Source organism: Medicago truncatula, chromosome 3 (genome assembly GCF_003473485.1).
Source record: "Medicago truncatula cultivar Jemalong A17 chromosome 3, MtrunA17r5.0-ANR, whole genome shotgun sequence".
Lineage (NCBI taxonomy): Eukaryota > Viridiplantae > Streptophyta > Magnoliopsida > Fabales > Fabaceae > Medicago > Medicago truncatula.
In genome coordinates this window covers 47790882-47807866 of record NC_053044.1, presented here as the reverse complement: position 1 = coordinate 47807866, position 16985 = coordinate 47790882, and the positions used below count along the sequence as shown (strand labels likewise).

The 16985-nt window shown below is 32.1% G+C and overlaps 2 protein-coding genes across 2 annotated transcripts; both read left to right on the top strand.

Moving 5' to 3' along the window:
• Positions 1-1291: 1291 nt before the first annotated feature.
• Positions 1292-6747, top strand: LOC11424010 (beta-galactosidase 6). Its single transcript, XM_003602634.4, has 18 exons — positions 1292-1495; positions 2565-2660; positions 3101-3213; positions 3318-3384; positions 3458-3550; positions 3628-3771; positions 3880-3974; positions 4083-4188; positions 4273-4357; positions 4478-4596; positions 4691-4855; positions 4977-5158; positions 5259-5350; positions 5456-5565; positions 5657-5764; positions 5862-5975; positions 6068-6213; positions 6350-6747. The coding sequence occupies exons 1-18, from the start codon at positions 1328-1330 to the stop codon at positions 6504-6506; spliced, it is 2160 nt and encodes a 719-aa protein (XP_003602682.1). The 5' UTR covers positions 1292-1327; the 3' UTR covers positions 6507-6747.
• A 2448-nt stretch (positions 6748-9195) lies between these two features.
• On the top strand, positions 9196-16770 carry LOC11424009 (beta-galactosidase 10). The gene is given in 20 exon segments (XM_024778004.2): positions 9196-9428; positions 9519-9614; positions 9685-9797; positions 10455-10521; positions 10664-10756; positions 10888-11031; positions 11219-11307; positions 11754-11859; positions 12025-12112; positions 12245-12363; positions 12975-13139; positions 13631-13827; positions 14171-14280; positions 14659-14768; positions 14903-15010; positions 15169-15279; positions 15387-15601; positions 15993-16118; positions 16120-16168; positions 16387-16770. Coding segments are annotated over 20 exon segments (2385 nt in total). The 5' UTR covers positions 9196-9260; the 3' UTR covers positions 16498-16770.
• Positions 16771-16985: the final 215 nt, after the last annotated feature.

Sequence of the window (16985 nt, the reverse complement as noted above, 5' to 3'; positions counted from 1 at the left end):
TTAGTTCCATTTTCAAAAGCAAGCAAGCTATAACACGAAAAATAAATAAAATCAAGAGATTCTCGTAGAGTACTACGAATATTTAGGATGCTAACACCTTCCCTAAATATAACTAACCCCGAACCATAAATCTTTCAAATTGTGGTAATATAGAACTTTTTTCCCTTTATTTTGAAAATTAAAAGTTCAGTCGTGAAATAAAATAGTGAGTCTATAGCAAACTGACGCGACAAACTGGAACACTTTATTTATAATTTCTGAAAAACAATAATATAGAGAAATTTAGTTTTTCGAAAATACCTGTGTAACAATTTTTTTTTTATTTGTATTTTTTAAACAAGAAATGATATTTGTATAAATATTTTGGAACAACTTTCTCATACTTTCATGGTGTTCTTACTTTATCTCTTCATTTCTCTTTCTTTATTAATTTTGTCAAATAAAAATAGAGAAAAATAATTCTAAAAATTGTCAACAAATACTTATAAAAATATCATTACTCTTTTTAAACTTACTCTCTCTTTCTCTTGTGCACCATAATACTTCAAAATATAAGGGGGAGAAGTTATAATTGTTGCGTAAATGGATACACATCTTTGATTCGTTTTGTACCAAAATGGATATTCATTTTATTTAAAGTTATTACTACTTTCTATTTATTTTTTTAAACAGCAAAAACAATTCATTTATTCAAAAAGATATCCATCTATAAAAATAAAGTACAAGTAGTACTCAAACCACCTTAACTTACTTTCTAAAGTTATTATTGGGTTTCTCTTGACTATCTTTTTTGAAGAAGCTTGACTATATTTATTTTATTTTTTGAAGAAGCTTGACTGTATTTATTTTATTTAAAGTTATTACTACTGTTTATGTTTTATTTTTCATAACTATTATACTATACTATAATATTATATATCCCTTAAAAAATATATCTATATATGATACTAGTGTTTCTTTCTTATAAGGATTTTGTTGCAACTGTTCCTCGTGTGCGTGTGTGTAGGTTGGGTTTTCTTGTTGGCAAAGTGTAATCGGTGAATAAGACGACACCGTAATTTGGTGGCATACACAATGTAAAGAAAAACTAGTCCCACCCCAAAATATTCTCATCACCCACTTCAATTGTGACTCTCACATCTCTTTCCCTCTCTAACTAGCTCTCTTTTCTTTATCTTTCTATTAGGCCACATTAACACCGTTATAAAAGATTCACTCTTGCCGCGTATATATTTGTTACTTATATATACATATAGCTTAATTTGCAGTGTCAAATAGGAGTATTATTAAGATAACTAAAGAGGTGTGACAAATTAAATTAGTGGAGATGGAAAAATGGGTGTGTTTGATGATGATGTTGGTAGCAATATTGGAATTAAGTTTTGGAGTCAAAGGTGCAGAAGAGGTAACATATGATGGAAGATCTCTTATCATCAATGGACAAAGAAATATTCTCTTCTCTGGTTCTATTCATTACCCCCGTAGCACCCCTCAGGTAATCAAATCTACGTACAATATACCTATATTCATATTATTGCATCTCTCAATAGTCTCTGGTTCATATTTATGTTGAACTAATCTATACATAAGTACACATGTTTTCATCTATACATTTCCTCAAGGGTCGTTTAATTTCTTATGATATTTATCAATGTATCAATAATCTATACAGAAAATATAGATAGCAATTGTAGAGTAAAATCCAGTTTTGAAACAAAAGCTCATACTTTCTCTGCGTTTCTCGGTAGGTAAGGTTCTACCAATGCACTGGTTTTTTTTTTTTTTTTTTTTTTTTTTTTTTTTATTACAACCAATGTACTAGTTACAATTACCTATATTCTGTTATATATTAGTATTAGAATATGTTCAAATTTTAAAGTAAATTAGCAGCAAAAAAAAAGAGTGAAAGGTTAAATGTATTTAAATTTTATTCCAAATTTTGAATTTTATTACTACCTCCGTCCCTTATTATAACATCCTTTTGAGAGAAAAATTTGTCTCTTTTTATAAGATCCATTTAGTATTTCCAAGTATAAACAGTAGACATGTGCTTCATAGATTAATATTAATGTCCGTGTTCATATTGGTAGTGCATATTATCAATTTAGTTATAAAAAGTTCATTCCTTTCTGTTCAACTAATTAAACGGATTGTCTTGTAGCTAGAATACAAACCCTTTTTGAACCACATATCTACTGTATACAGCTGCAATATTTCACTATTGCATCACGGGTATGAATGATTGTATGATAGAGAATATGATAGGGAATTAATGTTCTTCGTCTTCCTCAAACTTTTTGGTTTGGCTAAAGGCTCACGAGATACCAATTTTGATATATACATGTTGAGGCTATTAATGCTAATATTAATAGTAAAAGTTTGGGTTTTATAAATATAAATTTCATATAAAAATAATCAGTAAGCAAGTAGCCATCAGTAAGTTTGTTACGAACAGACTTTACGGTTACACATAGGTATCAATTGCTTAAAATGAAGAATATGAAAAAAAAATGAATAATATTAATTAATGGATTTTTGTTTTAAAAATTTGAAACGTAATGCAGATGTGGCCAGGTTTGATAGCGAAAGCAAAACAAGGAGGATTGGATGTTATTCAAACTTATGTGTTTTGGAATCTACATGAACCCCAACCCGGCAAGGTACGTAATCAATCTCTTAGATTACTCCGACCTTGTTTTGTTTTCATCATATACTTCAAAAATATGAGTTTCAAACAATTATACGCATTACTAATAATGAATCAAGTGAAGCAAGTAGTTAGATGTACGATTTCTTACTCTTATGGATGAAGAAAGTTCTATTAAAAGAATATAATCTAACTTGTGTGTCACATGTTTCTCAACAAAAATCCGTCAATATTGTAATGTGCAAAAAACAATTTTACACATCTTAGATCACAATTTTTTCATGTCAAGAACACCTAAGTTACCCTTGAAAAAATGGTGAGTATTTTACTCAACCAATGAACGTTACCCACCATTCTTCAAAGATAATATAGAAAAAAACAATACGTGAAGTATTAATTATGGTATAAATAGTAATACACTGATACAACATACATACCACAAAACAAGCACAGTATGATTTCAGCGGCAGAAATGACTTGGTGGGATTCATAAAGGAAATCCATGCTCAAGGATTGTACGTTTCCCTCAGGATTGGACCTTTCATCGAGAGTGAATGGAATTACGGGTAGTTTCACTAACTTACATAAAAATGTACTCAATTTTATTCCCAATTACTAAGCCAAAATTGTCATCTCTAACACATAATAATGCTAACTGCTAAAATTGAAGGGGATTCCCATTTTGGCTACATGATGTCCCTGGTATTGTCTACCGAACAGACAATGAGCCATTCAAGGTACATTTAGCTAGCATACTCTTTTGGCCACACTTATTTGTTGTGTTACGTTAATACTAACATGTCTATTTAGTTCTACATGCAAAATTTTACAACAAAAATCGTGAACATGATGAAAGAAGAGGGTTTATATGCTTCGCAAGGAGGCCCAATTATATTGTCACAGGTATATATGATTCCTGTTAATGTTATAATGCCTTAAACTAAAGCAGTTATTAGTTTAATTTGACCAATTATATGTAGATTGAGAATGAATATGGAAATATCCAAAAGGCATTTGGAACTGCAGGATCGCAGTATGTTGAATGGGCTGCAAAAATGGCAGTGGGTCTTAATACAGGCGTACCATGGGTTATGTGCAAGCAACCCGATGCTCCTGATCCTGTGGTCAGTTCCATCCCACTTGTTTATAAATTTAATGATTTTATTATGTCATTCTATCATATTCCTTTTATATTTTATTTTAGTACTACTTCCATTTATTATGAAATGCAGATCAATACATGCAATGGCATGAGATGTGGAGAAACTTTTACTGGACCAAACTCCCCCAATAAGCCTGCCATGTGGACAGAGAATTGGACATCTTTGTAATTAAGTTCATGAATTACAACCTTATAATTTTTTGAGGAAAAAAAACGTTTATGATCTCAACATAATTAACTACTTTCTTTTTTTTTTTTTACTTCTGTTTCAAGCTATCAAGTATACGGTGGAGTGCCATATATACGCTCTGCTGAAGACATTGCATTTCATGTCACTCTTTTTGTTGCAAGAAATGGAAGCTTTGTCAACTACTATATGGTACTATTCTTCATTTAAGCTTATTTTATTTGCATTATTCATTCATTTAAGTCACAATCAATCTTAACATTGTTTGCAACTTAGTATCATGGTGGAACTAACTTTGGGAGAACAAGCTCTGCTTATATGATAACAGGCTATTATGATCAAGCACCACTTGATGAATATGGTAAGTGTATAACATAACATCAATTTTAATTTACTCATTTTTTAATGATAAGTGTATAATCTTAGTCATTTTCCTACCTCATTACATATAAAATTTTAATTTTGCAAATACTATTGTTAGGTTTATTCAGGCAACCTAAGTGGGGACATCTCAAGGAGTTGCATGCTGCAATCAAGTCTTGTTCCACCACTTTATTACAAGGAGTGCAAAGAAACTTTTCTTTAGGTGAACTTCAAGAGGTGAGTGCTCTTAATTTTTTTTCTCCAACATGTTTGTTTTCATTTACTGCAATTCAAAATATTCATAGTTTTTTTTTCTTTTCATTTTGAGCAGGGTTATGTTTTTGAAGAAGAAAATGGAAAATGTGCTGCATTTCTTATAAACAATGATAAAGGGAACACTGTTACAGTCCAATTCAACAATAGTTCGTACAAGTTGCTCCCAAAGTCTATAAGTATCTTACCAGATTGTCAAAATGTGGCTTTCAATACCGCACATGTAAGTTATAACTTTGTCAGAATTAATTATATGTGTACCGAATTAATTAATCTTGTGATTCTCTGTTCCATTTTAGTCCTTTTAAATATATGTAATTTAAATTTATGTATACATTATACAGTTAAATACAACGAGCAACAGAAGGATCATAACTTCAAGACAAAACTTCAGCTCAGTTGATGATTGGAAACAATTCCAAGATGTCATTCCAAACTTTGATGACACTTCACTAAGATCAGACTCATTACTTGAGCAAATGAATACAACCAAAGACAAATCTGATTACCTTTGGTATACTCTTAGGTTAGTTATGATCTGTCTTAAGTTCTAACAATAAATCTATCAAATATATATGTAACATGTCATTACTTACTATATTTCTTTTTATTAATCTTATGAACAGGCTTGAAAATAATTTATCTTGCAACGATCCAATACTCCATGTTCAATCTTCTGCTCATGTTGCCTATGCTTTTGTGAACAATACATACATTGGTACATATATGCACAATTAATTGCACACACACATCCAAAATTTGAAGCTAAAGAAGTTACCTTGGTGGTTAATTGATCATTGCTTTTTCTGATTAAATCTATTAGGAGGGGAACACGGAAATCATGATGTGAAGTCATTTACATTAGAGCTCCCAATTACATTAAACGAAAGAACGAACAATATTTCTATTCTCAGCGGTATGGTTGGACTTCCGGTATGTTTTTTTTAAGGATTTCTAGTGTTATAATACTTTTTTTTTTTACTTTGTAACATTTAAGTCTGAGATATTTTGTGTTGGTTTATAGGATTCAGGGGCATTTCTTGAAAAAAGATTTGCTGGTTTAAACAATGTGGAACTTCAGTGCAGTGAACAAGAGTCTCTTAATTTGAACAATTCTACATGGGGATATCAGGTTACCTCAATAATCAAATTTTGTTTACCTAATAATTTTTACATTATCACCCCTGATATGTGTGTCAACTTTTTCATCAATCTTGTGTACTATATAGGTTGGATTACTTGGAGAGCAATTAAAAGTATATACAGAACAAAATAGCACAGACATTAAATGGACTCAATTGGGGAATATCACGATTGATGAAGTTACTCTCACTTGGTACAAGGTAAAATAAAACAGGAAGTAGTATGATTTAATAGCACCATTTTTATATTATTATATGGAAGTGTGTGTGACAATGAGAATTTGAATTGGTAGACTACATTTGACACACCCAAGGGAGATGACCCCATTGCCTTAGACCTTAGCTCAATGGCAAAAGGTGAAGCTTGGGTAAATGGACAAAGCATTGGTCGCTATTGGATTTTGTTTCTTGATTCCAAAGGCAATCCTTCACAATCATTGTGAGTTACCACTTATTTCTACCTCATATTGTAACTTAACATGGAAAAAAAAAGGAGTAACAAATTATGACAAGGACACTTGAACTACAATGACTACTTTTAATTAATGCTATGTGTTATCTTCTTGTTGCTACAGGTATCATGTTCCTCGGTCTTTCCTTAAAGATAGTGAAAACAGTTTGGTATTGCTGGATGAAGGTGGTGGGAACCCTCTTGATATCTCCTTGAACACTGTTTCAGTCACAGATTTACAAGATAACTTTTCTAAATTGCCATTCCCTACCTATACTTAATATTATGGACAGAATATAAAACACACATAGGTAAATCATATTATATACATAATATGTTTCCTTAGCATTTTAGTTTGGCTTCTATACATGAAAAGAATACAAATTATATATATTGAGACCTATGTAGATCCGGATTGATTCTTTGTAATCCAAATAATGTTTAGATCTACCTACCTGGCAAGATATGGTTGTTTATTATTGGGCCAAAGAATCTCATTTGACCTCTCTTGTTCTCTTCTTATATGTAATACTTTTTTTTTTTTTTTTTTTTTAATTTTTAAAATGTGCATCCAATCAAAGCACATCCCAAATCCAATAACATTTTGATGAGATCTCTTTCGGCTTAATGAGATGTCTTTAATTTGATTATAGAGATATTTATGCAATCCTGGTAAATTTATTACTCTATATTTTTTCAAAGAAAGGACATGGTTTATTCTCTGTAATCCAACTACACAGCTAGGGATTAGTAAAAGAAATTTATTAAGATGAAATCTCTTGAGAGATCGGTCTATCTAATTACGCACAGAGATACCTCGTTCGTATTGAAAAATCAAAGCACACCGCGGCACAATTTTATTATGTAAGCATCCCCACAAATGCCTAGATAGAGGTGTAATTGGTTTTACGTGTAAAATGTTTTACCCAGACGATCCATATAAATGAAATTTATTAGTAAATTCCATTAGAGATAAAAACATATGAACGTGCGGCAGTATGAGTTGCGCAAACATTGGTCAGGTTGTTGACGAACAGAGATATGTTGGATCCATGATAAATTAATTATGCACACATTGGTCTTGCCCCATACTATTTTCTGCAGACACAAGTCAAAGATTCGATTGAAGGTTCTCTACGATTTCTATTCTCGAAAACAAACAAGTATAGAAAATCTTTAATTATCTTTTGGAGATATGTAGATATGTTTATGATCGTTCAGTAGTTTTTTTATCACACAATGGTTCTAACGTATGTGTAAAGTTACTAATCCGAGTCTTCGTTATTGAAAAAAACAAAGTTGTGGTTTTAAAAACAGTCAACAAGGTTTTTCTACTAATTTATATGGTTAAAAAATAAAGTCCACAAATCTAATTATTATTCGTACTCAACTTCTTCATTTTTTTTTTTTTTTAAAGAAATATGTTTATAACATTTCATTAATAATAACGAGTATGTCATTCAACGGCTGATGCATGACAAAAATTTCAAACCATACCTAATGCATATTGTCTTAGAGTTTTTCTAATTACACCCTGTTTAATCCTGGTTGCACCCCAAAATGACAGAATTATCCTTCCATAAAATTTAATTTTCAAAAAACATATTCCATTTTTCTTGGTTACACCCTAAAATTCTTCTTCAGTTTAAGTAGATCATGTAAACTTAGTTTCAGTAGGTCATGTAAACTAAATTTAAGTGTACATACTTAAACTTAGTTTAAGTAGTTAATGTAAACCGAGTTTAAGTGTAAATTTAAAAGTTCAACCTTGTTCAATGATTCTACGTAATCTCAATTTAAGTATGTACATGTAAACTTATTTCAAGAAGGTCATGTAAACTAAGTTTAAGTGTAAATTTAAAAGTTCAACCTTGTTCAATGATTCTACGTAATCTCAGTTTAAGTATGTACATGTAAACTTATTTTAAGTAGGTCATGTAAACTAAGTTTAAGTGTAGATACTTAAACTCAGTTTAAATAGATCATGTAAACTTAATTTAAGTAGCTCATGTAAACTTAGTTTAAGTATACATACTTAAACTCAGTTTAAGTAGGTCATGTAAACTCAGTTTAAGTAGGTCATGTAAACTGAGTTTAAGTGTACATCTAAAAGTTCAACATTGTTCAATGATTATATGTAATATCAGTTTAAGTATGTACATGTAAACTTAGTTTAAGTAGGTCATGTAAACTGAGTTTAAGTGTACATACTTAAACTCAGTTTAAGTAGGTTATGTAAATTAAGTTTACATGAACCTACTTAAACTGAATTTAAGTTAACCTCAACAATGTAAAACTGAAACTGTCATACAGCACAGTTGAACAAGAAGAACAAAATTGAAACCAGCGTTATTGAAAAAGAAGAAAAAATTCACTTATTTATATGCAATCGAGTATGAATGAAAGATGTTTTGATTCACTCTTTAATCTTCCATAGAGATTAATTGAACATCAGGATTGTTTGATCGTAGGTGGGTGAAAGAGAGTGAAATTTTAGTGTGACAATGAATGAAATCAAGATTTTAATTTTTTTTTATATAAAAGGACAATTTTGATATTATAAAAAACTTTTTAAAAAAATTGGGTGTAACCAAAAATATATAGGGTGTGAATAGAAAAACTCATTATCTTATCGTGTGGAATCCTCCATTTATTTGTAGAAGTTTTTAAGAAATAATCATTTTGATAATAAATAAATATGTTAAAGATACAATATTAACGAATTATTTTAATTTCAGAAAATAGTTTAACTAATGAAATTCAGAATCATATACTATTCCAACCAAAATAACTATTACTCCAAATCTGGTCCATCTATAAAAGAAAAATGCAAATTAAAAAGAAAGAAAGAAAGAAAGAGAGTAGTAGTTGTACACTAGCTGGCAATATACCGAACCAAAAATAGCAAGAAAAGCGGTATCTATCTATCTATAACACGTGCTGACTTAGTAACACTAACACTAACCAGTTTGAGCTTGGCACTTGTTGCTATTTAAACCCAAACTCAAAACCCCAAATCACATTCACACTTCAAAATGAACTTGTGTTTTATTTTGTGTTTGGTTTCAACTTCCCTCACATTCACTTTGGTATATGGTGGTGTCGGTAGTAACGTCAGTTACGACGGTCGCTCACTCATCATTGATGGCCAACGCAAGCTTCTTATCTCTGCTTCCATTCATTACCCTCGTAGTGTTCCTGCTGTCAGTACTTCTTCACCTACTAGTATTTCTTTACCTTTATTATATATACTATTCACTCATTCATTCTTTTACTTTGTTATTATGCTATAGATGTGGCCTGCTCTTATTCAAACAGCAAAAGAAGGTGGAATAGATGTCATTGAAACCTATGTTTTCTGGAATGGTCATGAGCTTTCTCCTGGAAATGTCAGTCATGCTCAACTTTGTTACATACTTCTACTGCTATATCAAAAATCTTATAATTTCAACTTTGTAGTATTACTTTGGAGGACGATTCGATCTGGTCCAGTTTGCAAAGGTTGTTCAGGATGCTGGAATGTACTTGATTCTCCGAATCGGCCCATTTGTTGCTGCAGAATGGAACTTTGGGTCTGTTTCTAAATACTATTTTTCCTATCATTTTTTCCCTAGGCTCTAGAAGGACCTATTTTAGTAGTCATGGTATATGAAATATAATTCAACATAAGTCGTTTGTTCGAGTGGTACTGGTAAGCGATTTTCATATGGAAAAAATCCAGTTGAGACTGGAGAATCCACCTTAAGTTTCTTGACGGAGATTAGGGATACTCCCAGTGGCGGATCTTGCCGAAAATATTGGGGGGAGCGGTAAATATGAACTAAATATTATAATTGAAATTCATAAAAGTTATATACAATTTCATCCAAAAAATATCACCGCAATAGCTCAAACACGAGACTAAAGCTTAAAATATACTATATACCAACTAGAGAGGTGAGAAGAATGGTGTTTTGATATGTGAGGATGGAGAGGAGAGGGGGTACCGAGAGAGAGCAGACAAAAACAATCAGGGGAATTCAAGGGTACTATGGTAATTTTCAGTATACAAATTTTTTTTTTTTTTTATTGGGGGTGCCACAGCACCTGGGGGTCTCAATAGAGATCCGCCCCTGGATACTCCGTACCTATAAAAAAAATATATGGAGGAATCAATTGTTGTTAACCACTTCTACTATGTTGATTTGATTACTTTTTCATAATTTTTAACCATAGTTTGTATATTGCAGTGGAGTACCAGTATGGCTGCATTATATTCCAGGCACTGTATTCAGAACTTACAATCAGCCTTTTATGGTATGTAATATGTATGTACGACTTTGAATTATAACTCATGATAAGGTTCAAATTACTAAATGCTATCCACTTATGTGTATTATTTGGAGTAAATGAAATGCGATGAACGCTCTAACTTTGTTGGCTCTTTCTTGATGTTCAGCATCATATGGAGAAATTTACAACATACATAGTGAACCTTATGAAGAAAGAGAAGCTTTTTGCCTCCCAAGGGGGTCCCATAATCTTATCCCAGGCAAGTATAACCAAGTTTTTAGAACTTTTTCACTTGGTTTTGCAATGAACATCTGTTTTTTCACTTGTCTACTTTGTCCTTAAAATGTGTATGTTTTGATGACTTTTTCTACCATCTTCACAATATTGCAGATAGAAAATGAATATGGATACTACGAAAACTATTATAAAGAGGATGGTAAGAAATATGCCTTATGGGCTGCAAAAATGGCTGTTTCTCAAAATACAAGCGTCCCTTGGATAATGTGCCAACAGTGGGATGCTCCAGATCCTGTGGTAAGATGACCATTTTTTTAAATAGTTATTACATTGCAAATGTGAATTTAACATAGATTCATAGTGCTTGTTTAAACAATGTTAGTATTTTGGATGATAAGTCATAATATGCGTTATCTTGCATCATTACACTTGCTTCAAAATTCTTAAATTTTACTTCATTTTTAGTAAATGTTTTCTTTTGCAGATTGATACTTGCAACTCATTCTACTGTGACCAATTTACACCTACCTCTCCAAAGAGGCCCAAAATGTGGACTGAGAACTGGCCTGGATGGTATGTTGAATTCAATCCAAACATTTTCTCCCATTATCCATATTTTGCATCAAAATTTTCCTTTCACCATGTGATAATGTATCTCCCATGACTCATGGGGGTACTTATGGTGAGTGTCTGCCAATAGTTCTCTTATTTGATGGGCATAATTCAGAAATACTCTTCACCCCTTTTTCACTGATAAGTAAAGCTGAAAATTATTTATGTTAGTTTTAGCAATTATTTACCATTGACAATAATAGTTAATGGTTTTTAAATTCTCTGCTTCTGCAAAAGACTAGAGACTAAACTGTGACAGCACTTTCATTTACCCGTCTTCCCCCTCCCTAGGTTATAGCAGTGAAAAGGGTACAAAGGTTTAATATTTTATTTTTATTTTATAATTACAATAGGGAATGTATCTCATATTAATATTATTCTCGTATGGGATTGTCTACTATGTTAAGGTTTAAGACTTTCGGGGGCAGAGATCCTCACAGGCCAGTAGAAGATGTTGCTTTTTCTGTTGCTCGTTTCTTCCAGAAAGGTGGAAGCCTTAATAATTACTACATGGTACAGATGTTTCTTTTTCTTTTTTTAAATCATGGTTTTGCAAGCTATACATCTTATTGTATTCGGACCTACCATTCAAAAACTACATTTATCCAAATGGTATGCCATATTTTAGTTTTTATTTTTCTTATGCTGACCACTTTGTATGATCCTTATGTGTGTTAGTATCACGGGGGAACAAATTTTGGCCGTACAGCCGGTGGTCCATTCATTACCACAAGTTATGACTATGATGCTCCAATAGATGAGTATGGTAAGTCATCTAAACTGAAGTTCTTATATTCTGTAATACTATTCATCAACATGTCTCTTAACTGTATATTTTGAAAGTCCTTAGAATCAATGTTCAAGTTTTCTGAATAATAGATATATCATAAAACCACAGGGTTGCCTAGACTTCCAAAATGGGGACATCTTAAGGAACTTCACAAAGCTATTAAGCTATGTGAGCATGTATTGCTCTATGGAAAGTCGGTTAATATCTCCCTCGGTCCATCTGTGGAGGTATTTTCTTTCCCTTAAGCATTTAATTTTCATGGTTAGTTCAAATAGATTGTCTTTTGTTTTAATTGTGAATTCCATCATATTCAATCCAAATGATAATATTCAAATTGTAATTGCTTTTTTTGTTGTTTTGAACATTTTATGTGATTTTGAATTGTTGCTTGCTCTATCTTTCAGACCTTCTTGTATTGAGGGTGAAATCCTTTGACATCCTGTTTACAATTAAAGTTATAAGTATTATTATTACGTCCCTTCTTCTGTTTCTGAAAAATTGAATTTTTTTCACTCTCCTTTTTGTCAACAATATGGTTAAAATTACTACAAAGACTTGTTGAGATGCTTACAGTCCCGCATTGAATGTAATATGACCTAAAACAGTGTTTATATGGTGGTGAGGGATACCTCCCACTTGTTAACACCTTTTCAAGCCATATGAAATCCAACGTGAGGCTCTCAACACACCCCTTCACGCCCAAGAGTCTGAAACCATTTAAATTCTAACTCAGCCCTGCAATACGAGCTTGTTAAGTGAGGGATGGATGGGAAAAAGGTGTTATTGCTTTTATTGGCAGTTTCTGCATAGGCTGATGTGATTAATTATTGTATTGCAGGCTGATATCTATACTGACTCCTCTGGAGCATGTGCCGCCTTCATTTCTAATGTTGATGATAAAAATGATAAGAAAGTGGTATTTCGGAATGCATCCTATCACCTGCCAGCATGGTCAGTTAGCATTCTTCCAGATTGCAAGAATGTTGTGTTCAACACTGCAAAGGTCGGTTACCTCTGTTTCTTATTCACCCATTCCAACTGACATATTTCCTTAACAAAGCAACTTTACCATGTATAAGGATTCACCAAGACAAACATCAAGGATTCATGTCACATTTACAGCATTACTTACAATTTCAGTGTTGTTGAAGATAACATAAGCTTAGTTCTGAGTTCCTTGAAAAGTAATGCAATTTTTGCAGGTCATTAATAAAAACAGAGTTTGGTCTATACCTATATAAAATTACATCAGTTTATACAATTATACTAGATGCAACTCAATGAAACTGAAATCATGTAAAAAATTGCCATTATAAGATAATCATACCTTTTTCTATTATAGAAGTTTTTCGTGTTAGTTTCCTATTTTCTGCTCACTCTAATCATATTAAATTTAATACTAAAGGGATAAAATAAGTGTAAAAAGTAAGACTATTCACCTGTTTATGTACTTCTTTCCTTAGTCCTTGCACTTAGTCGTGAAATATTCAACAGGTTTCTTCCCCGACAAACATAGTTGCAATGATTCCAGAGCATTTGCAGCAATCTGATAAAGGTCAAAAAACACTTAAATGGGATGTATTCAAGGAGAATCCAGGGATCTGGGGGAAGGCCGACTTTGTCAAAAATGGCTTTGTGGACCACATCAATACTACCAAAGATACCACTGATTACCTGTGGCATACAACAAGGTTTGTCTAAGTATACAAAATGGTTAAGAACACAAATTGAACAATTAAAAGTATTGAAAAGTATCAATCCATAATATTGGGCAATGGTTACTCTTTATGTAAAACTAATACAAAATAGTCGCCAATGTTTTTTTGGTAAAAAGCAAGTGGGTGTAGGGTGCTATTTTAGTCCTTAATGTTTTTGGGTGGGTGTAAATTAGCAGCCCCCTATAATAAAATGCTTTGGAACATTTTCTAGCCTTTGTTTGCTTCTAGGGTGAAATATTGAAACATTTTCTATTTCAATGTGTATATTTAAAGTCAATATGTTGTCAATTATAGCCCGTTTTTCTGTTGATCGCAGCATACTTATTGATGCAAATGAGGAGTTCCTAAAGAAAGGAAGCAAACCAGCTCTTTTAATAGAATCCAAGGGCCATACTCTCCATGCTTTTGTGAATCAGAAATATCAAGGTGATCCTCTAATAGATAATAATCATTTTGCTTTATATTTGTCAGTTTATCAATTATCACCGTGTAATCAAATCAGAGTCATCGATCATTATGAACTTAAGCATGTGCTTCTGGATCCTATTTTCTTTTGGCCTTTGTTTTATCTTTCCCTTGCAAATTAAGTGTGATAAAAATAAAATTATTTTCTAAGAGTTAACTACATAGACATTCGTTGTCTCCCTGAAATAAAATGAAATTATAGGGATTTCTATTTATCCTAAAAAATATATAAAATAAAATCTAAGTTCTTCTAAGTTTTAAGATAATAATTAGTATTCGTCATTATAATAAAATGTTATTCTTATAATTTTTTCATAATTTTAACTTTTTATCTTCTAGGTACTGGAACTGGAAATGGTTCACATTCAGCATTTACTTTTAAGAACCCCATCTCTCTCAGGGCTGGGAAGAATGAAATCGCTATATTGAGCTTGACCGTCGGCTTGCAGGTGACTTGCACTGTCTAGAATTAGAACATTTTTCTTCTTCAGAGTTATCACTTATAATAACTCAGAGTTTTCTACTTCTCTCATACCCTTTAAATGATTTGAACTCTTATTACATTTTTTTTCATTGTGTTTAGACTGCTGGACCATTTTATGACTTCATAGGGGCAGGAGTAACAAGTGTTAAGATTATAGGACTCAACAATAGGACGATAGACTTGTCTTCTAATGCGTGGGCATACAAGGTACTTTTCCTCTTGCATTATTATCTTAAAATCAATATAAATTTGAAGCTTCTATGACCTTCTCAATCTTTTAAAGACAATTGTAGTATAAAACATGAACAATGAACCTTATTTTATCAGCCTTTGTCCTTTGACTGCATTCTTTTTTGGCTTCTCAGATTGGAGTACTAGGAGAACATCTGAGTATATACCAGGGAGAGGGGATGAATAGTGTGAAGTGGACATCAACTTCAGAACCACCAAAAGGGCAGGCATTGACATGGTACAAGGTAATACCTTTCTTATTTTCGTCATCGCTGATGGAAATTTCCAAAGCATCTTTTGTTTAGTATGAGGTCTTGTGCTGAAGTATCTACTGAATTTCATGGCCTTTCAGGCTATTGTAGATGCTCCATCTGGGGACGAACCAGTTGGATTGGATATGTTGTATATGGGAAAAGGTCTAGCCTGGTTAAATGGAGAAGAAATTGGAAGATATTGGCCTAGGATAAGTGAATTCAAGAAGGAAGATTGTGTTCAAGAATGTGACTACAGAGGCAAATTCAATCCAGATAAATGTGACACTGGTTGTGGAGAGCCTTCGCAGAAATGGTAAAACTACTGGCAATAATGATTTAAGTATAACTGACGAGCTGAAATGCACTGTTTTTTCCTTTTTATGTTCACTAAAATGGTTGAAAGTGTGTGGCGCTTAACTTCAAAACTATCAGAAATGGGCCAAGAAAAAAACAAAGATCTGTGCAAATTGATGAATTTGATGATACAGGATAAGTCCTTCACGGATTCTTTAACTCTATCTAACTAATAATGAATGTTCATGAATATTTAAAAGTTTATTAAATTCTGTATGTTGTCAATTTCTTTAGTGAATTAGAATCCACAGTACAGTTTTACAGTCATGATAGATTTAGTTCCTTTTGTAGTGTATATTTTTTCTTAAATTTTTGTTATAATAAAACATTATGTATTTCTAACGTACCAGGTATCATGTTCCACGATCTTGGTTCAAGCCATCTGGAAATGTTCTTGTCATCTTTGAGGAGAAAGGTGGTGATCCAACAAAGATTACATTCGTGAGACGTAAAGTATCTGGAGCCCCTTCTGGAAAATCTTAAGGGAGATTGTCACAATCCTTATTCTAGCATAGTTGTTGAAAAGGTATGTATTTTTGGCAGCTTATTTGTTTTGAATTTGGGTTTTTTTCTCCCATATGTACCTATCTTTTTTATTTTTCGAAATTAATAACACAATTAAGGGCACCAACTAATCATTCAATTAACTTTGCTCTGTGTGCATTTTAAACAATTGCCACTAAAAACTAAACATTGTCATGTTGGAAAATGTTGAATTTTTTTACACTTGCGATGTTTTTGCAGGTGTGCGTAAACAAAAACGACCGTGTTATAAAAGTAATTGAAGACAATTTCAAAACCAACTTGTGTCATGGTTTATCAATGAAACTTGCAGTGGAAGCTATCTGCAGTTGACAATACTAGTATCATTTACGGAAGAGTTTACTGGAATATTGCATTGCACCAGTTGATTTACCAGCTTGGCTGCATCAAAGAAGCCGATTTTTTTTGGCATAAATATATAGATGTAGTATTGGCTATAGTAGGGATAATATGCTGTAAATGCTTTATCCATGAATTTCGATCTTCCTTCGAGTGCGTAAGCCATTTTGAATCAATGTATTTCTTCACACGAGGCTCTGAAACTGCACGTTAATATTAACATTTTTATTCATGAATTTCTTCCTAGAGTTATTGTAAATTCCTATTACTTCCTAATAAAATGGTTTTAAAAAAGTTATAGAAAAAGTTCAGTAGTGAAAAATGTTAAAAGACATTGGTATATTAAGAAGTAAAAGATTTTCCTCAAACAAAAAGTTAAACTAAGTTATATAACTGTCCTTGAGGTGTTTGTAGTTAGACCTTATAAATAAGAAATTGAGTTTAAATCCCTTGGAGCCAAT

Excerpts from the sequence above, each read along its gene's own strand:
- LOC11424010 (XM_003602634.4), top strand. The coding sequence starts at position 1,328 with ATGGAAAAATGGGTGTGTTTGATGATGATGTTGGTAGCAATATTGGAA. Across the intron at positions 4,597-4,690 it reads CTTTAGGTGAACTTCAAGAG|GGTTATGTTTTTGAAGAAGA; the intron begins GTGAGTGCTCTT and ends CATTTTGAGCAG. Across the intron at positions 5,159-5,258 it reads TACCTTTGGTATACTCTTAG|GCTTGAAAATAATTTATCTT; the intron begins GTTAGTTATGAT and ends TCTTATGAACAG.